Source organism: Aptenodytes patagonicus, chromosome 5, assembly GCF_965638725.1.
Source record: "Aptenodytes patagonicus chromosome 5, bAptPat1.pri.cur, whole genome shotgun sequence".
Lineage (NCBI taxonomy): Eukaryota > Metazoa > Chordata > Aves > Sphenisciformes > Spheniscidae > Aptenodytes > Aptenodytes patagonicus.
Genome location: NC_134953.1, coordinates 16694623 through 16715325, shown reverse-complemented (window position 1 = coordinate 16715325; position 20703 = coordinate 16694623). Strand labels below are relative to the sequence as shown.

Sequence of the window (20703 nt, the reverse complement as noted above, 5' to 3'; positions counted from 1 at the left end):
TGTAAGGACAGAAGTGTAGGCAGATGTCAGAAATAACGAGAGTTGGTTCCTTTAACTCCTTCTCCTGAGATCACCCCTAGAAGTCATCCTTTAGCCACTACCCCATCATCCCAGCTGTGGATGGACACCAAGAGGAGAAAAAGCTCCCCACCTGCACAGAGGAAAGGCTGCCTCTGGCTCACTCTCTTATGTGACACGAACACTAATCTGAAAAGAGCAAGAGACCCCATGCACTGTCTCTCTGCAAACACAGCACGGGAACAAGGCACCGTTTTCGCCTTCACTGAACTGCAGCACAAGCAAAATCCATCAGGGCAGCAGTGACTATCACTGACCCAAGGAAAGGGGCTGTTCCCCTTTCTTCACCAAGATCTTGGCAGGAGGCGGCTCTATCAGGGTAGTAATATCAGCTCACAAATAGATCTGCAGTGACTGCAGGGAGCGGAAGCAGACGGTCTCAGCTCTTTTCCAGTGCCAGAATCACAGGCTGTTGCTGGCAGGCCCTGCTGAAGCCAGGGGGAGTAGGTGGTGGTTCACCAGGGGCCTGCTGAGGAGAAGGAACAGGAAAGATCTGCTTTTTGACACATTAGCGGCAGGCCAGGAGCTCTGGGCCGGGGCAGGATGGCCAAATGGATGGGCAAAACACAACCATCCAGAAAGCAAGCACATACAGACAGGACAGACTAGACAGCACAGGGCAGGGGCGCAGAAAGAGGAACACAAGATGGACATGGGAGGAACTGGTCAGCTTCATGCAGAGTCACAGGGAGCTCTCAACTACACTCTCCCAATAGGACTGTGCCCCGTTAGTAACAACCGTGATCGTCAAAGATGCAACACACCACGAGGGAGAAAGGGAAAGCCTTGAAACAAACTAAGGACAAACCATGACGCTGAGGCTTTAACCTCAGCCTGGGAAGAGGCTAGCACAGCCTGAAGGCATGACATCACACAGGCAGGGGTAGTGTTCAGAGACGGAGGTTTAATTTTCTGTCAGCAACACAAAGAAGCAATTATCACAATTACGAATGTTTGCTCGCATAAGGCTCAGAACCGGGTGGGGGAAAGCCAGCAACAGCTTCTTCACCCCTCCCCAAAATACTACGGAGTGACATTAGTTCACAAGACATACGAGATCCCAACCGATTGGTCTGTTATCCCACAGCGCATTGCACTGGTACCGGACTTCACCTAAATGAAACTGATCAGTTACATGGAGTTGATTTGGATGTGCTAAAGATGCAGCTCTAATTGCCTGAAGACCAGGCTGCTGTCAGTCAAACAAGAGCCAAGGCGGCTCATGCTGCCCCCACCCTCCTGGGGGCACTGGCTTACCTTATTGCAAGGGGTATTTCAAAAAGGTCAAAAGATGATTATCCCTGATTGAGCTACTGCTCCCATCTTTATTAAACCCCAGGAGGTGTGGGACAAGGCAAGCCATGAGCAGGGAAAGACAGACTACACACTACAGCTTTGGTGACTTCATTTAAGTTTGGTTGTTCATGTGCTTCACTGGATTTTTGTGACGGCTTCATGGATGGACTTGGCCACATAGTCCAGGTTCTTGGTAGTCAGGCCACACATGTTGATGCGCCCACTAGCCATCAGGTAGATGTGTTTTTCCTTGATCATGTACTCCACTTGCTTAGCTGGGGAAACAATTGGACATCAGGTCAGAGCAGTGACCCCACAGCTCAGAAAAGCCCAAAGAACGAGTCAGGGCTGCTTGAATCTTTCACAACAAGCAGAAAACTTCCAGCACTGGCTACTAAAATGCTGCCTGATGCTTCATCCCTGCCTAGCCACAGAGGCAGTGGTACCAGGACTCCAGTGAGATCCCCGAGAGATTCCTGCCTGGACTGCTTCAGCCCAGTTCACCCCCACCGAAACCGCCCTCACCCAATCCTCCCTTCACCAGGCCACTTGGTACTTACGGTTCAACCCTGTGAAGCTAAACATGCCGATCTGCTCTGTGATGTGGTTCCAGGTGCCCGGGGTCCCAAGGGACTCCAGGCGAGACCGGAGCTCTGACCGCATGAGCAAGACCCGATCTGCCATCGTCTTCACATTGTCCTTCCTGCAGCAGGCAGGAAGCAGAGCGTGAGGACAGGTACCTGTCTGGTTTGGAGCCATCTGGCCAAGCCTGGCACTCAGGGAGACAGCTTCTCCCCCTTTCCCTCTCCCGCCGGCCCTGGCAACACGTACCACTCGGCAAAGAGCTGTGGGGAAGAAAGCGTAGTTGCCACAATGCGCGCTCCCTGGGAGGGAGGGTTGGACCAAGTGGTGCGCACAATCTTCTCCATCTGGGAAAGCACACGCTGCACATTGTCGGCATCCTTCCCCACCACAGTCAGGTTCCCCACACGTTCATCTGTGGACAAGCCAAGAGACATGAGCCATTGGTCCCACACATCACGGCAAAGCAGAGCTCTCCCCACCCCCCAGCATGCCAGCCCCATCTGTCTGGGTATGATGCTACTGGGCCAGCTTACTGCCAGACACTCACTGTAGAGCCCAAAGTTCTTGGAAAATGACTGTGCACAGAAGAGCTCAAAGCCCTCGGAGACAAAGTATCGCACAGCCCAGGCATCCTTGTCCAGGCTGCCAGAGGCAAAACCTTGGTACGCCGAGTCGAAGAACGGAAACAGGAACCGGCGCTGCAAGGAGGAACAGTGTTAGAGGGAAACCCCTCCCCCACAACCTTCACTTTACCCCCCGCTGTCCCCGCAGGAGGGAAAAATGACCACTGAGATTCCGGGTGAATACAAAGGAAACATGGTCTGACAACACCAGACCGGGATATTTTCTTTCTACTGGGGTAAAGGAATAGGAAGACTAAAGTGGTCAAGAAAAGATCAGATGCGGGAGAAAACTGCATTTGAGGACACAGGCACAAGAGATGCACCACCTTATATCCTACTATCCAGCACCTGTGAAAAGCAGGTACCCATGGAGAATCTTTCCAGCATGAAAAACCTCACTGCAGCCCATGCCACAGAGTTTGAAAACAAGAACTTGGAGGCACAAGCAGAACTGTGACGCTTCTATCCTCCGAGCACAGACAACCAGCATCCTGTCAGCCTCTCCCTTCAACAACTGCTCTGCGGGACTCTTCCAGCTCCTGCCACATCTCATGCCATTCCCTACAGCCCATCTCCAGCTGGCTCAAGAGCTATCTGTCCCCTCAGCGCTGCTTTAGCCCCAGCAGCAGCCCATACCTTCATAACAGCAGCAATCTGCTTCCACTGGTCGGGAGTAGGGTCTGTGCCCGTTGGGTTGTGTGCACAGGCATGGAGGATGAAAATGGAGAACTCTGGGGCTTTCTGAGGAGAAAGCAGGTCTTGGTCACACACACGGACAAGACTGGGCACCCACAGCAGAGGGAGAGGCCCCGAGCTGCTCTGGGCACCGTCAGTCTCTTTCGCAGAGATCCACTTCCAGGCACAGCACACAAGAGCCCAGCCAGCTGCTGACAGCACCAAGCTCAGTCCGTCCCATGCCAGTTTTACTCACCTCCATGTCATCCAGCAGCCCCTGGAGATCCAGACCCCTCTTGGCAGCATCCCAGTAGTGGTAGGTTCTAATATCTTTAAAGCCAGCATCCACAAACACAGAGTTGTGGTTCTCTGAGGAAAGAAATCACTTTTCAGAAAAGCAGGCCCCACCTCCAGCAAGCCACCTTCTCCAGTCCCAGTATCTCCCTAAATGTCACCAAAATACATGATGGAGACACTTACACTCCCTTAACCCACAAAAGGAAGGTCCCTCTCTCGCTACCCAGGCCCCTGCACTGCAAGGAGCTCAGCTGTGCCTCCCTCACCCGCTGACCCACAGGGCTCCCTGCAAGGAGGCAGCAGCACTGACACGACAGCACTCACCCCAGGACGGAGCGGAGATGTAGACAGGGGTCGCCGTGTTGTTGTTTCCATTGTACCACCGCCTCAGAAACTCTGCGCCGATACGCAGAGCGCCTGTCCCGCCCAAGGACTGAACGCTTCCAATCTGCAACAGAGAGAGTTGCCAGCAGGGTCCACCCAGGTGAACCTCGCTATCGGTGCACAGAGAACTGAGGTGCTTGCGAGAGCGAGACAGGATCACAGACATGCTCCCTGGGGTCACCCCAGCCAGGGCACCATCCCCTTCCAGTGGTTTTCAACCTCCTTCAGCACTCAGGCCCATCCTGACACCTTCTACAGTCATAAACAGACCCCAGTTATTCCTCTTACTTTTTTGGCACAGAGCAGATTCTCAGCTAGTAGCTTATTTCAGGAAAGGTGGTCTATTATCTGACTTCAGTTTCCCGTGGGGCAACCGTTAAAAGATGAAGGAAAAATCAAATTCCAATCACAGCCCATGTTCGGTCTTTCCCAAAAACTACGACTACTTGCACAAACGGCTTTGCGCACATGGGTTCATCACGTAACCTACAGCCAGTAAAGGCCATGTCAGAAAACATCCCCAAATCCTGCCAAAATGCCATTACTCCACACATTCGCACTCCTCTGCTTGGTCTGCTAGAGAGACACCCCGGGGATCCCAGCGGCTCCCCCAGCGAGGAGCGGTCTCACTCCCTGTCCACCACCTACCCGGTTCTCCTTGATGGCGGGGCTGTTGTCACCCAGGGCGATCCGGGAGGCATTGGCCCGGAACTCGGGCAGGCCCAGGATGGGCAGGTACTCGTGGTTCAGGCTGTTGTCGTTGGCGATCATCTGCTCCACCTTCTTCACTACCGGCAGGACCCATGGCTGCCCCTCGTCTGTCCGGTAGGCTGCGAGGAGAGGGAGAACCGTCCGTTCTACACCCGGGGGGACGCTGGGCCTCCCGGGCCCCGGAGGGGCCTGCCCGGGGCGCCGACACCCGAGGACGACGGGCAGGCCAGCACGGGGCCGCCCCCACGACCTTGATGCTCGCCGGTGACCCGCTGCCTGCACAATCCCCCCACCCTGCGCCCAGCCTCTCCGCGGCCCGGTGACCTTTCGAGCCCGGGTCCCGCTGCTGCCGCCCAGCCGCTCCGGCAGGTGCCGGTGCCGGCGCCGCCGCAAGGGCGCCGGCCGGCCTACCTCGCGGGCAGGGGCCCCGCCGGGCCGAGGGAGGCCGCGGACTCACCGCCCACGCCCAGGTTGACTTTCCGCGCGTCCCCGTCCTCCCGGAAGTCTGCCGTGAGCTTGAAGACGGCGACAGGCGGGGCGCGGGGGACGGCGGCGAAGATGGAGGTGGCCATGGCGGCGCGGCGCGACCCCCTCCGCTCCGCTCCGTTACGGGCAGCGCGCGGCGCCTGGAGGAGAGGCTCACCTTCACCGGCGGGGCGGGGCCGCCGCACGCCGCCGCCAATCAGCGGGCCGCCGGCGGCCCCGCCCCCGCCGCCAGCGGCCCTGCAGCCCCTCGGGCGGAGCGCGGGCAGCCAATCGCGGCGGGGACGCCGGCCGGCTGCGGTCGCCGCGCCCGGTGACGCGAGCGGCGCGGGCACGCAGGCGCTGCCCATTGGCGGCCGGCGCCCCCCTCCCCCCCCGCCCCGGCCACAGCCCCTCCTCTGCGCGCGTGGGTGTGACGGGCGGCGCGCGGCGGGGCCGCCCCGGGGTGCAGCGCTCGGGGGCGCGGGGTGGCGTCCGCGCGTGGCCGGGGCCGGGTGTCTGGCCTGGGGGTGCCGGCAGGCCCGGGGCCGCGGCGCAGAGCCGTCACAGGGGCGCGCGGGGACGCAGCGTGGGTGGTGGTGGTGGGGGGTGGTGTCCCGGAGCTGCAGCGATGGGGGTGCGGGATGGTCCCGGGGTGCAATGCCCGTGGCGCGGGGTGCTGCTGGGGATGCCGTGCCCGAGGCAGCGTTGTTCTGCGGCAGCGCTCGGGGGTGCAATGCCCGGGGAGCACGGCACGGCCCCCATAGGAGAGCCGGGGGTGCAGCACATGTGTGGGTGCAGGTCAGCCCCGGAGTGCAAAGCTGGGGTGCACGACAGCCCCAGGAGGGCCGTGCGCGGGGTGGCAGGATGGTGCCGGGGTGCAAGGCTTGGGGGGTGCGGGAAGGTGCCAGGAGGGCCGTGCCCCGGTGCGGATGGCTGCAGGTGCAGCGCCCGGGGTGCGGGGTGGTGCCAGGGGTGCAGTGACCCGGGTGCGGGACGAGGACGGCTGTGAGGACGGTGGGTGTTTCCACCCCAGGGCGGGTCACGGGGATCCTCCGGTGCGTCTGCCCCGGGGTGGTAAGGCACTTTCCCGATTCCCAGCCACCTGCAGGTCAGGCGCTGTGGGGCGGCGCCCTGAGACCCTCCCAGCCCCGGGGAAACCCCGGGGTCACCTGGGGGTGTCTCCCCTCCCAGCAAGAGCCTCTGGCCGGTGGCAACCACCGCCGAGGCGAGCCCTGCTCTGGCCCACGGGGAGCGTTTGGGATCACTTGTCGGCTCGGGGCCCTTCTCCCCGAGCGCACGGCGTTGCACTTCTCCGCGGGGGATTTCTCGCGGCGCCTTGCTGCCAAACTCCGCGTCCTTCCTGCAGGCACAGGGCTTCCCACGGTGCCCCCGACCCTCTGCGGCTCTCGCGGGCCGCCCACCGCCCGGGAGCCTCCCTCCAGCCGTGCGGGGACCTCCGGGGACCCTGGGCGTTGGGGCGGACGCCGTCGCGGGGCGCGGTGGAGCGGCGCGGCCGGGAGCGGCGGCTGTGCAGGGGGGTGTCGGCAGAGGGCAGAGCCGGCCCGCGCATCGCGCCGCCGCCGCCGCCGGCGGGACCGCCCCGTGCGGCCCCGCCGCTTATCCCGCAGCCCCGGCGGGGAGCGGCACCGCAAGGCGGGAGCGGCTCCGGCCCGGCCCGGCCCGGCGGGAGGTGGCCCAGGGCTGCCCGAGCGTCCCACCCGCGGCTCCCCCTGGGCATCCTCGGGAGGGGGCTCGCTGCCGCCCGGTGCGTGGCCGGCTCCGTTAGGAACCCGCCGCCCGTCTCAAGCGGCTTTTGAAGTTTGTGGGAATCCGCCCGCGATCTTGCAGCATCGGGGAAAGGCTTCGAGGGAAACGGGAAGGCCGTTGCGAACAACAGCCCCGGCAGTGCGACACCCCTCGTGACATAAAACACGGGGATACGGGACGGGAAAGGCACTGTTGTCCCCAAATGCTTTTGCAGACAACCCGTGTCATACACTCCCTTTGTTAACCCAGCCAAGATCCCTCTGAAAACCAGTTTGGCGCCTCGCCCCCCTCCCATGCCGAAAGTGGCTCTGCAGCCTGGCTGCCGGGGAGGGAGCCCAGGGGCACAGCCCTCACCTCCCCCAGCTCCGGGCAGCACCTGGAAGAACTGCCCGGTGCACTTTCTGCTTAGCATGAGAGCAGGGAAGAGGCAGAGCTGCCCGGCGGCACAGCAGCATGCCAACGCTTCTGCCTTTGGAGAAAACAGGGTAATGGGAAAGGCAGAGGAGCAAGACGGTAGTGCTAGACCAAAGCCTTGGCCCTGGTGGGGTTTTTAGCCCAACTCAGACAAAACTGTTGGACCTTGAGAAAAGGCTGTGTGGAAACCCAGAAAGGGCTTCAGGTCTACTCTCTGCAATAGCTGTGAACCCCTGCAAATGCCTGACCTTGTCAAGGTGCTGCGAGGGCATCTCCGAACCCTACCCTTAAATCTAACCCTACCCTTAACTCTAACCCTAAGCTTAACTCTAACCCTAAGCTTAACTCTAACTCCAACTGGATGAAGAGCACTTTGGTTTCTTGAGGTCTGTGGATGCTGCTAAAGGAGAGACGCTGCAGTGCTGAGCAGGGAAGCAGCTGATGAGAACAAGGGCATCAGAGGTAAATGGGGGGGAGCCCACCGCAGGGTAAGTCATGTTTTCTGCTCACAAGGAGTAAAGCACTGCACAAGCGGGATGCTGCGATGGGAAAAGCCAACCAAGGCTGCTTACGGCATCCTATTTCTGGAGCAGACAGAAGTGCTGGGGAGTCCCCAGACTGTGAGGCTCTCACTGCACTTACTGGTTTCTAATCCTACCACTCTCCAAAGAGCACGGGGATATTTGGGGACATGGCCAAGCCCTTTCCCAGTGCAGAGCAGGGAAGTCAGGAAGGCACAGGAGAGCTGCCTGCCAAGCTGGCTGCACCAAGCCGCTGCTTGGGACCGCCGGAGCAGGCTGAGCAGTGCCAGTTGCAAGAAAAAAATGCAGTTTCCCCAAATCAGCACTGTCTTGCTCTTCTTCCTCGGGGGCTCCTGGGCAGTGTGAGCTTAGTGGTGCCAGTCCAGTGGAGACCGTCTGTGCCACTGCCCGTGCCTGTGAGGCTGGGGTCTCTGACCCAGCAGGAGTTACCTGCCAGTGCGCCTGGCTGCCCCCAGCCCGGCCAGTGTCCCGCGCCCTTGGCGGCGCAGAGTGGGGCTCTGTTGGGAACAGATGCAGGAACGAGACAGACAGGCACAAAGCAGCAGGCCGCCGCGCGCCCGAGCCGGATGGCTGTGCGTTAGCAAGATCCCTCTGGCCCTGAGCTTTCATCTCCCCAGCCTACACAAAGGATGCCACCAAAATGTATGTAAAAGCCAGAGAAACACAGGAGCCGGCCCTGAGGCATCCCTCCCTTCATCTCCTGCCTCTGACTGACAGCCAGCAATGACCTGCCACTCAACGGGAAGGCTTGCACACCTTACCCGGAGCGAAGGAGACCCCCGGGTGCACACTGCCACGCTGCACGCAGGCACAACCCCCCGCGCTCAGCCCCTCCTGGGAGCCAGAGGCAGGGGGGGTTCAGTGGCCAGCCCGGCTCCCGCAGAGCTCAGGCTGCTGCGGGGATGCGGGGACCGCTGTGGACCAGGGGCTGCCCTCCCTGCGCTGTCGAGCCCCGCGTGGGCCTGGAAGAAGCCCTTTCTGGGAGGATACAGATGACCTCTGCTCAGTCCATCCCCCTCGTTCCCCCTGGAGAGGTCCACCCTCGCACCCTCCAGTCTCTGCCCCATCCTCTTCCTCGCCAAAGAGCCCTGCCCAGCACCGGGGCACCCTCGATCCCGGCATCACAGCAAGGGTTTGGGCTGCCCTGCCCCGAGGTGCTGCCCATCTCGGGCTGAGGCTGGGCACAGGCAGTGTGCGGGCAGGGAGCAGAGCTGTGGCTGTTCCCAGCGGGTGCTGCACGGGGGCTGTTTTCCCAGCCGTCCTTCGCATACAGATGTTTTCTCAGTGCAGGATCCAGACAGAGGAGGGTAAAATGTTTTCATTCCAAGCTCCCGGGGTCAGGTCATGGTTTGTCTAAATGGCTTTTGTTGCTGTAATTATCAGATTAGCTGATCTCTGGCAGTGTGTTTAGGGGCAGCTACATTAACTGCAGATCCTGACCCCCCTGCCACCACTGTGCCCAGCTGGGGCAGTGGGTTTGCAATGGAGTGATGGGGACCAGGGATGCCAGGAGAGCCAAATGAAAGGCTTGTGATTGATTTTGAGCCGGTACCCAGCTGGACCCCGGCCCGGGAGCAGCCAGCACTTTTGGGGAAGACAGCAGGGAGGCTCCTTGACCTCCTCAGTGCACAGGATGTTGCTAAGCTGGGCCTGATCCTTTCCTCCCACCCCAACCTGCAATGCACTGCAGCTGCAGAGCCCCATCCCAGGCACCTGCCTGCCACTGTGGCTGATGCTCAGCATGCAGACACAGGATGGGGGCACCTGAGGTGCCTCCCCTTGCTCGGGGCTGGTGCTCCTTGCGGGCAGCAAGCCCAGAAGGTCATGGGGAGCTCTGGAACCCCGCGCTGCAGCTGGGATGGGGTGCTCGGGGCCGGTGCCTGGCTGCGGGGTGCTGCAAAGGGCGGGCAGCCCCCCAGAAGCCGGGTAGGCGCGGGAATAGGAGCGTGAGATACCAGGCGAGACAGAGAGCGTGACGGGGAGATGAGAGAGCAGGGTGAGGGGCAGATAAAGAGGGATCAGGAGTTTCCGGCCCCGGCCAGCCCCTCGCCGGGTCCATCTGTCAGCACCTGCAAGTGCTGATGGCACCGAGCCCTGGTGGCAGCCAGGGCCACAGGTCCTGCCGAGGGGCACCGTCAGGGGCTGGAAAGGGGCCCCCGCCGCTGCCTTCCTGCTGCACCGGGGCACCAGCAGTGGCTTGGACCCCAACGTGGCCGGGGATGGGCAGTGCCCACACACAGCCCCACGGGTGTCTCCGTGGCTGAGCCCCCAGCCAGGCTGCCCTGCAGCACCCACCTCCTGCCCTCCTGCCCCCCCAGCCCCGCCACACACACAGATAGGGAGTGCCAGGGATTTCACCCACTGGCACAAAAAAAAAAAAATCAGTTCCTGCTTTGCTGAGCTGCAGGTGAACATGCGGGTGCTCGGTAGCCGCTCACTTGGGCACCTTGCCTGTGGTGGCCACCTGTCCCCTGACACACCGTCCCACCTCCTCTCTCACCTGCTGTAGGTGGGAGCAACAGGAGTTTCCCTTGAGCAAGGCAGAAGCTCTAAAGAAATGAAATAATTCCAAATCAGAAAAGACTTCATTGTTTCTCCATAAAACAGATTATTTAAAATGTGGTTTCACTGCATTTCAATTTCTGAAGTCTTATAATGCTGGAGCATAACACACCACTAAATGAAGACTTCTGGAGCAGAACATCTACATCTTCTCTTTCAAAGAATATTTCAACCTCTTTAAATGCTTCAGCATTTTTTTGCCTTTAAACACCATGTTCCTGCAGGAATTTTCGGCTTCAGCAAAACATAATTTAAAAAAAAAAATTAAAAAATTAGTGGAAGCTATATTCCTGGTATTTTTCCTAATTGCCACCATGACAGAGCTTGGTTAGCTCCAAAGCCATCTTCTTTGCTTCCAGCTGAACGCCAGAGAGCAACCCAGAGCAGCAAGGACAAAGCCTGTGCACCCCCAAGAAGGAGCACGTCCACCAACCCAATCAGGCTCAGACCTCTCCTGCCATCACTGCTGCCTGGGCACAGCCAGAGGTTCAACATTTCTCTGTTTAAACCCATTTTGCACATTAGTCCTGGTGTCCCTGGAGTCCCAGCCCGGCCTGTCGACCACTCAGGACCTGCCACGTGGCCATGCTCACCTCCTCTGCAACCGCCCGTCCCCCAGGCACCCCGGAGGAGTGCTAGCCCTGAAACGGCTCCTCGCCACGGGACGAGCCACTGGGGCTGGGGAAGCCTGTTTCAGACACCTGCTTTCCCCTAATTTTTCCTTTTGCATCAGCACACGCTGGCAGACATCAGGAGACCGGACCATGGACTGTGACCTGCCCAGGCGCTGATGCCCGGTACCCCGGTGCATTAAAGTTGGTTTCCCAAGGGTGCAGAGGACCAATGGAGAAAAGACTGGGCTGTCGGTCACTGAGCATCCCCAGCCCTGGAGCAGGACAGGCACTGTTGTGTCAAGGCATGGACTTTTGCACAGCCAAGGAAACTGTTTTTGGGAGGTCCGATGCAGAGAGATAGCTGCCACCCCCAGGGTCTGGGGTGCCCCAGAGGCAGCGAACCCCCTGCCCAAGCTCTGCCCCCTCACCGGCGAGCCTGGCTCGTGCCTCGGGCCAGAGACACCCAACGTGTCACAGGCAGCTGCTCTGCTGCGACGTGCCCAGGCTGCCAGGCAGCTGTGGGAGCCCAGCTGCACCCGTGGGGCTGGCAGGACGAAGGCATCTGCAGCACAGCTGGTCCCAGCTGGAGCCCTCCGGGCAGGGCGTGTGCCCCGGCATGGCCGGGCTGAGGCCAGGAAGGAGGACTCCAGCTCCCTTGCAGGGAGCCCAGTGCCATGGGTAGCTTCTGGACCTTGGTGCAGGAGCAGATTTACTGAAAACAATTTATTTAATATAAAAAATAATTTCTTACGGCGTTTTGGCTGGCGTCAGCCGAGCGCTTAGTCACCCGGGAATTCAAACAAAGGCAGGGCTGGCGCCCAGCCAGGGGGTCGGGCGCTGGGTGGTCGTGTCCATCCCGGCCTTGGACCCGCCTCTGGGTCACTTGCGGGCTTGTGGCATGATGTCTCCATTTATTTATTGGAAATGTTTGAACAGGAAATGCTAATGGTTTGGGTTTGTGGAGACAGCTGGAGGGGTCCGGCTGGAGCTGCTGGGAAGGGGAGGGTGCACTGGGATGGGGCAGCCCAGCGGGGAAGGGGGAGTCAGTGCCGCCGGCGCTGCCGCTGGGGATCTGTCCCCTCTGTGTTTGGGGTGGAGGACCCAACGGGAGGTGAGACCAGAGAGGGCCCCGTCGGCTCTGCTGCCTCCTCCTTCACTGCTGCCTGCAGCCGCTGCTGCAAAACGCACGGCCATACTGCAAGCACGGGGCTCCTCCCGGCATGCTGCCGTGCCTGCTGCCTGCACCCAGCACTGTTGGGGTGCATGGGAACGGCGCTGCTGAAATGGTGCAGGGGCAACGGCGACCACGGGGCCGTGCATGTCCCATCCCCGGCCCTCAGGCTCGGGCCTGGCGGGTGCCCGTTAGCGTGGGAGGGATGTGAGAGCGCTGCCTCCCCCTGCAAGGGGGTCGAGAGGTTCCTACGCAGCCTGGCTCTGGACCGGGCTGTTCCTGCGTTTGCTGATAACAGCGGAGGTGAAGCCTGACCCAGGAAAGCAGGCAAGATCCGCAGAGATAAACTCCCCGCAGCAAGACAAAGGCACTGACCTCCGTGCAGCCCGAGCCGCCGCATTCCCACAAGCACAGCAACAATTGCCCAGGAGCAGCAGGGAGACCTGCACCAAACCCCGCCGGCCAGCCGCCGGGAAGGGCCTGCGTGGCAGCTGGTGACGCCTCCACCAGGATCACTGCGGAGAAACCACAGCTTGGGGTTTTTAACCAGATCTACTGTAGATATCAATTGCTCAGGCAGTGACAGCAAAGAAAGCCTGCTGTTATTGCTCCCTCTTCATTTAGCGGTGCGGCGTGCTCAGCGCTGCCTGCGTTGCACGGCCAGAGGGATGCTGCACAAGTACCCCCTTGTACTCCCTATGTTACACTTGTATACACACACTTGCAGCACAAACAGACTTAAGGTTTCATCCCTAAATGCAGCCGAGGATCTTATGCACTCGTGCAATTCAGGTTTCAGCGTCTGCTTCGAGCAGAGGCTGCTGTGGCACCACACACCCCCAGCGCACCCAGGGAAACCGAACAGCAGGCACAGGGTCAGGTCTGTCTCCCCCTGCCCAGCCCGTGCCCAGCTCACGGGCCAGGAAGCTGGAGTCTGCCTGGCACCTCCACGGGTCCCTGCGCCAGGTCTGCCCCAGAACAGCACCAGCTGAGAAAGGCAGAGGCGCTTAATGGGATTTGCAGAAACACCCAGCTCAGTTACACGCCGCAGTACGCCTGTTGTCTTGGGCATGTTTTTAAAATCTTTATCTCTGCATCATTAAACACTGATCTACATTTGAAAAGAATCACTTTGGTTCCCTACCTCTGAAATGAGGATAACTATCCTTCACCTCATAGCAGGGTTACGAGGATAAACAGATTAAAGACTGCGAGATATTGTGGCAAAGAAGGTTAAACAAGCCCCTGTGACAGACGGCCCAGGGGCAGGGACCAGCATCAGAGCAACGCACAGCATAAGCCACCGACCCACGTCTGCGCCATGCTAATGACCCCAAAATCCCAGCTCTGGGTTTGCCACCGTCTGCCTTTCCAGCACGCAGTCCCCAGCCACCCGAAAGCCTGCTGAGGGGCTACTTCCCCAGCCAGGGATGCGCACCCCGTGCCCTGAGCCTAGGAGCAGGGAGCACAGGGGCGCAGGGGGAAGTGGGGATGGGAGGTGCCCATCAGGAGCTCAAGGCTATGGGAGGACATCAGTGACCCAGGTACAGCAACAAGGGGCTGTGGGGTGCACGCGTGGTGCGGGCAGCAGGGCGCAGCTGGGCAGCTGCCCTCTCTGCACATCCCTCCCCGCATCCTCGGAGTGGGACAGCCCTCTGCTACAGGTGGGTACCCCGGGAAGGCAGGGACAGCAGGGAGATGTGCACTTCTGCAGAAAGAGTTGGTGTGGGAGAGGATGAGCCAGACAATTACTGTCTGGAAAGTCTCACCCGGGTCCCTAGTAAAATAATGGCACAAATATTAAGAAAAGGAGCTCTGTAAACATCTAGAGGATAATGAAACCATGAGCTATAAGCAGGATGGGATTTGTAAATAAAGGGCTGTGCCAAAAACAACAAGCCCTCTATAATTGTTTTGGATAGAAGGACAAGATTAGTGCGGGAAGGGGACTCGGCGGATGTCATGAGAGGAGACCTGGAAGCACCGGGTCTGTCCTCCTGCCTGGCCATTAGAGAGCCCCCGGCACGTTTGGGCAGGTTTGAGGGGGCTGACCTGCTGGGGCGCACAAAAAGTGCCTTGGATGGCATGGCTGGCACCTGGGGACGTACCTGCCCTCTGGAGCCGGACACCTGCACTCCCCCAGCCTGGCACGTCTCACACCAGCACTGGTGCAGTTGCTCACACCTTGGCCACCTCTGAGTCACCAGCAGAGAGCAAGGCTAAACCTGAGCCCCCATCCCAGCTGGGGCACATCCCACCACCATCCCTTACAGGGCTGGGACCCACGTGGTGCAGGAATAAGCCAGCTGGATGGTCACGGAGGGGCAGAGTGAGAAATAAAACTGAGTGAAGCCAGGAGCAGGAAAATAATGCTGGCATCTTCCACACTGTTCCCCAGGTTTTGGCAACGCTTTGTCTTTTGTGAACATCAAAATGGCATGTTCTGCGAAACTGTAGGGTTCCCTGATGCTCTCAAGTATTGCATTTTTGGCCAGACGTACAGGAAATGTGCATGCACCTCCTTGCAACCAGCCCTTTGAAATGCTACACTATAAAAGCAGACATAACCGTTAGCAGTCATCTGCACTGCACAGGCTAAACCCGTCCAGCGTTGACGTTGCATGGAAGGAAAAGCAGAGGCCTGGCCAAAACGTACCTGGTTTTATACCCGAGCCTTGGGTCTCTGCAGTGTGCAGGCATGCTGGGCTGGATAACACGCGGCTGCTGGCAAGCCGCTGGCTGCATGCGGCATGCAGGGCAACGCACACTCACAGCCGCGCACAAACCGAGGATGAAATGCACCATATATGGTGAAGATATTATTAGTCCATGGCTGTCTTCGTAGGATCTTCTGAGGAAATCTTGCTTGAAAATGAGAAACAAAGAGGTTTGACTGTGAGACTCAAGCAGGGACTTGAACTGCCTGTAGGACCAAAAGCAATAGCTTCAGAGAAACAGGGAGCAGTGAGGCTGTGGGTGTCAGACCCTTGGGTATCTGCAAGGTGCTTGACAATATTCCAGTTAAGTATTTGTCCTAATTAATGCCAACTGCCCACCCATTACCTACAGCCTGATCGGTCTCCAGAAGTCATTCTCAATAGGGAGATATTGCTGAAATGGTGTCAAGAAGGGTCAGCGCTGGACTCCGGGTACCCAGCACAGGCACAAGCGAGCTGAGAGTCAGCACCAACTCGCTGCTGCCAACCTCGGCTGCAGTCCGGCGCGTGATAGAGGGGATGGAGTCACCTGGTCATGGGTTTTGACTGAGCCGAATGCCAAGTTGGATGTGTTGGCAAAGAATGTGGGCTACCCCTCTGGGTGGCAGGGGCTAAGGCAGGGCTCTGGCACTGAGCGGGGTTGATTTGGGGTCCTGGGGGTGAGCAGCTGGATGTGAGCTCAATGCTAGGGCCACATGGCGAATGCAGTCCTGAGCATCATAGCAGGGAGCACAGCGAACAGGAATTATGAGACAGTGTCTTATGCAGCAGGGGATAGGATGCCAGCCCTGAGATACTGTGACTAGCCTGGTGCCCCATTTTAAAAAGATGCAGATGAAGGGAGAGCTGCAGATGTGATTCCCCCCCGCTCCCCAATTTCACCATCTCCCATAGCATCCTTGCAGCCAGACTGGGGAGGTGTGGGCTGGAAGGGGGGACACACAAGGTGGGTTAAAAACTGGCAGAGGGACCCAGCAAGGCAGTGGGATCTGCATCTTCAGACATTTCCAAAATTCGATGGATCGAGGCCCAACCAGCGGGCTGTACCACCAGAGCTTCTGAGGCCAAAATTATTCTGTGAAATGAGAGAGGGTGCAGAAAACAGCCACAGAAAAGACAGAAGGGCAGGAGAACGCACCCCACAGTGACAGAATCAAGCTCAACCTGTTTTCTTCTTAAAAAAGCTTAAGAAATTTGACTGCTATGCACAAGTACTCTCATAGTAAGAAAATACCGTGTGCTAAAGCATTTTTATTCTAGCCAAAAAAGCCAGAACAAGAATCAATGGCTGGAAATTAAAAGCCAGACAAACCTGCATAAGAAATATGACATACATTTTCTGAGCAATGCTGATTAGCCAGTGGATTAACCATCAGTGATTAAGTAAGACCAAACCATGAACACCCTCGCTCCTCCAGACCAGATGCTTTTGTGCATTAGCGAAACCCCAAGTTATTCGGGTCTAGAAAGAATAACAAGACAAGGCAGTCGGGGAGATCAGCATAGGTAATCTAATGACTAACTCCAATCTTAAACATCGTGAGTAAAAATACATCATGTTACTAATATGCACAGAAAAATTCCCATTGCACGACCTCAGCGTAAACACTGAACAGGCGACATCTGCAAACCCACAGATGGAGGGGGACGACAGTTGCTAGTCCTGTTTTAGACAGAGAAAAACACCCAGCCCACGGACAACCCTCAGGGTCCTTGCGATGGGAGTGAAACCACAGCGAGACATGAGCTTGCAACACCAGGACTCTGTCACCAGGCAAATTCATGAGCAAGATGGGGTCTGCCCCAGGATGCTCTTGGATCCCAAGTATAGGCATACAGTCCATTGGGTGGGGAAGAGAAGCTCTCTCCGTGCATGGCTTGGGGGACACCACACAAGGCATATGACCATTCCAGGAAAAGCAGGACCATAGGGATGTACAGAAATGGACAAAAAATCAGATGGAAAAAAAAATGCTTAGGAGTGAATAACAAAAAAAGCTGATGGAGATGATGGAAACCTGGACGACTTTCACAGCTGAAGCAAAACACACCTGGCAAGGACCAGTCCAGAATAGACTGGCTAGAGGCAAAATGATCTTCTCTCTCTTTAGTATCCATATTCACAGAGTTATAAAAAATAAGCCTGAAAGGCCCTTGAAAGGTCACCTAGCCTGTCTGCCTGCCCCCAAACGAGGCAAACCCTTCCTGGTGGAGCTTTTGTCTAAACTCTTCCTAAAATAAGCCTCTAGTGGTGAAGACGGCTCCCAAGAAAAACGAGTTTTAATTTCCTTTACTGCAGTCATTGCAGGGTGAACCTATGGCTTCTTCTTCTACCCGCCCTGAAAACAAGGAATAGCCCATTATCTCGCGCTTTGTAGCAGGGCTTTATGCACTTAAAGACTTTTATCTTATTTCCCCACAGTCTTTTCCTCTTGATACTAAGCTACCCTGGCTGTTCAGCCTTCTCCAGTATGTCATGTTTTCTGAATTTCTGATCTTGTTCTTTCCTCGGCTTTCTCCAAGAACCGCAACTTGAAACGCTGAGCCCCAAGTGGGATTCAGCGCTCAGGCTAACACTTTCTAAGTGCAGCAGGATCACATCAGGTGTCTTACAAACACCTTGTTTATACATCCCAGCCTGATTTTGCTCTTCTCACTTTGGATGCTGCTGGCTCATGCTCCCTGCGGGACCCACTGTCACCTCTGGCTACTTTCTCACAGAGCAACCTTGCTCATTCCCCAGCTAGTGCTTGGGTGTTGATTTTTCCCAACTCATAGAAAAGCCTTATATTTGTTCTTATCAACAGTTTTATTTCAGATTTCTCCAATTTCTCAAGAAAAGCACTCTTGCAGGCCCTACCAGACTGGTGCTGCAGGTAAAAATCACTGATGAAAGCACTGACTAGCCCTAGACCTAGACGAGACCCTGTCTGAGGGTTGGGCACTGGTAACTGCCCTTTCAACGCAGTTTTCCAGCCAGCTGTGCTCTCACGTAGCCACACATGCACCTAGACCACGTTTCTCCATTACTCACAAGAATTTCATGTGGAAATGGGACTAAACTCCCATGAAAGTCAAGATTCAGCACATCTTGTTTTTCCTGTGTCAGCCAGCATAGATATCCTCAAGCAGAAGAAAATTCAGTTGGTTTGGCTCTTAGCTGATGGCCAAAGCTGTCACTTACCGCTTCGTTATCTCTACTCGCGTGTTGTGTCCCTTAATGATGTATTTGCCTGTCTTCAATCTGTTTATGCCAATGGCCCATTTTTCCTTCAGTTCTGCACCCCTGGTCTTGAGTAAAGCTCAGGAACTTGGAAAGCCACAGAGGTTCATTTGGGAAAAAAAAAAGGGGGGGGGGAAACTGCTCAACAACAACTAAATCCTCGGAACTCACATGTTTATCCAAATTCATCTGAACCTTCTGGGGACAGTGACTTTTTAGGGTAAAATAAAAACAAGTTCAAGTGAGTTTTCCATCCCTGCGACAGTACGGTGATTCCAGCCAATCTGAAACAATTTTCCAAGAAGATTTCCTGCAACCTCACAGTGATTAAAGGAAATAACATTGTGAATAAAGGGACATTCTTCAAAGTCAATGAAGGAGCCACAAACTGTACATTCTCACAGAGGGCCGGAAAGCGCCGGTGCGAGGTGGATTTTGCGGTGTGTGGCCCCCCAGAAGGAAGAGGGTGGGATGCCGGCTCCATCCCTCTTCCCCGGGCAGGGGTTGTGACCGGGCTTCCCCCGGAGCAGGCGGCAGGGGAAGAGGGCACCCAGGCTCCCCGTGTTTGGGGGCAAAAGGCTTGACCCCGTGGGCTCTGACCCCCTGGCTCTGGGTGATCGTCCGCCGGGTTCAGGGTCGGGGGCAAGGGGCTCGGCATCTCTCTGCAAACAAGATGCAAGAGCCCATCGACCCTCTCAAAACCCGGGTCGACCCTGCAAAGAGCAGCATCCCACCACAGTGGCTTCATGCCGCAGCCTCCTTCCCAGGAACCTCCCCGCGCCTCACTTTGTCTGAATCAAACCCTTAGCGTGTTAACCCGGCCGGGCTCCGAGATTGACACGGAAATGTGAACAGGCCCGAAAAGCCACTTTGGCAGAGGTGAAAGTGCTGCACCGCGCTGCCGGGCAAGTAGGGTCCTGCCTGCTGCAGCCCCAGCCCGCAGCAGCCTCTCTCACTGGGGGTACCCCGGGACCGGGACAGGCGAGGGAGGGATGAGCGTGCACCCAAAATGGCTGGGCCAAAGGGATTTTTAAAAACCCGCCTTCTTAGCTAAAACAAAGAGAAGGGAGTACTGAGGAGGCGAGGAGAGCTGGGGAGAAAGGCGAGTGGGGGCTGCCTGGAAGCCCAAACACACATGCTTCAGTTGATGCTGTGTAATAAGGGTATTAGCTAATGAGCTTACTGCAGCACATGGACAAGTCCTTTAGAAATATCATGGCCACCTGGGGAGGCATGCAGAGGAGCCGGGCGGCCCTAATCTGCAGAGCTGGAAAGATGAGCCCCCCGCCGTCCCCCGGGACCAGCCCTGCTTCCCCCCCCCCCGGGCAGTGCATGTCTGGGGGTGCCACGGGGGGACGATGCAAATCCAGCAAGAACTGGTCATGGAAATGGTCATAAACAGTGTTTTGAAAAAAACACCAGCCCACGCTCATGGCCGATCTCAGAGGGCTGCTGCTCGGCAGCCCCACGACACCCGTGCAGCGGGGCTGGGGCTGCTCGGGGACCAGCGCGGTCCAACTCCCTGGGGCCAGGCAGCGCTGCCCCGGGCTGCCGGCACAGGGGCTTCCAGAAGTACGGATGGCCTTCCCCTGCACCGGCAGCTGTGACGGATATGTCAGACAAACCCAAATAACTCCAAAATATGGATTGTTTTTTTTGAAAGTCATTCAATACAGCTGTATAAAATCCGAGCGGAACGCAAATTCAAATGTAAGTGCGTGTGAATGTGCTAATTTGAACTGTAAGCGGGTGAGAGAACCTAATGTTAAAAGTCACTTAGAACAATTCAAACATTAAATATACAAATACTCATCAAATACTTATTTAGAAAGTGGCTTTTAGACAGCAATCAGGCTGCACTGCAAAAAAAAATTATTTGCTGATTAATATCAAACTCATTGAGGAATTTGTGCATGTGGCAGTATTTGCATGAATTAGAGCAGGGGAAGTATGAACAACGCTGAAGACAGAACACTCCTCTGAAGAAAAAAGGGAAAAGCAAAAACCTGAGCCAAAAATGAGGTTCCACTTGAAATAAAAAAATTACTCCCGCACCAGTGAGAACAAGACTGAACCCAGATATTTGCTGGAAAGGTGGAAATTAAGGATTTTTATTATATCGAGGTAGAATTATTATTACTAACAATGTGAAAAAAAATTATAAAACTTATTCAGTATAAAAATTAGCTTGAAAACTATTCCATGGAAACCATTTTCATTTAACTTTTCATTTAACATATTTTAAAACAATTTTTTTATTTCAGTTTCCTAAACCAGAAAGCTGTTTGAAATTTGGAGGTGCTGTGTTTTCATGTTTTCCTTGTCGTTGTCTTCTCCCCTGCCCCAAAGCTGCTTGAAGAACGCCTGACGATTGCACTAGATTTCCTCCTCTCTTTTCTCTTTTCTTCTCTACGCTGACACTTTTCAAAGCTTTAGCACTCTTGTAAAAGAAAAAACAAAAAAAACCCCTAATTGCAGTATCACTTACTCAGCTATTGAAGGGCTGTAAGAATAAAAGGAGTAGGAGAAGAAAGAAGAAAAGATTTTCAAAATTTCAATAATTTTTCAGCTGTAATAGA

The 20703-nt window shown here is 56.5% G+C and overlaps 1 protein-coding gene across 1 annotated transcript; it reads right to left on the bottom strand.

Annotated features, from left to right (window-relative positions):
• Positions 1-962: 962 nt before the first annotated feature.
• Positions 963-5265, bottom strand: GOT1 (glutamic-oxaloacetic transaminase 1). The gene is made up of 9 exons (XM_076338846.1): positions 5107-5265; positions 4587-4768; positions 3879-4002; positions 3514-3626; positions 3219-3323; positions 2507-2657; positions 2206-2371; positions 1935-2077; positions 963-1649 (listed from the first exon to the last, which is right to left on the bottom strand). The coding sequence occupies exons 1-9, from the start codon at positions 5219-5221 to the stop codon at positions 1510-1512; spliced, it is 1239 nt and encodes a 412-aa protein (XP_076194961.1). The 5' UTR covers positions 5222-5265; the 3' UTR covers positions 963-1509.
• Between the last annotated feature and the right edge of the window lie 15438 nt (positions 5266-20703).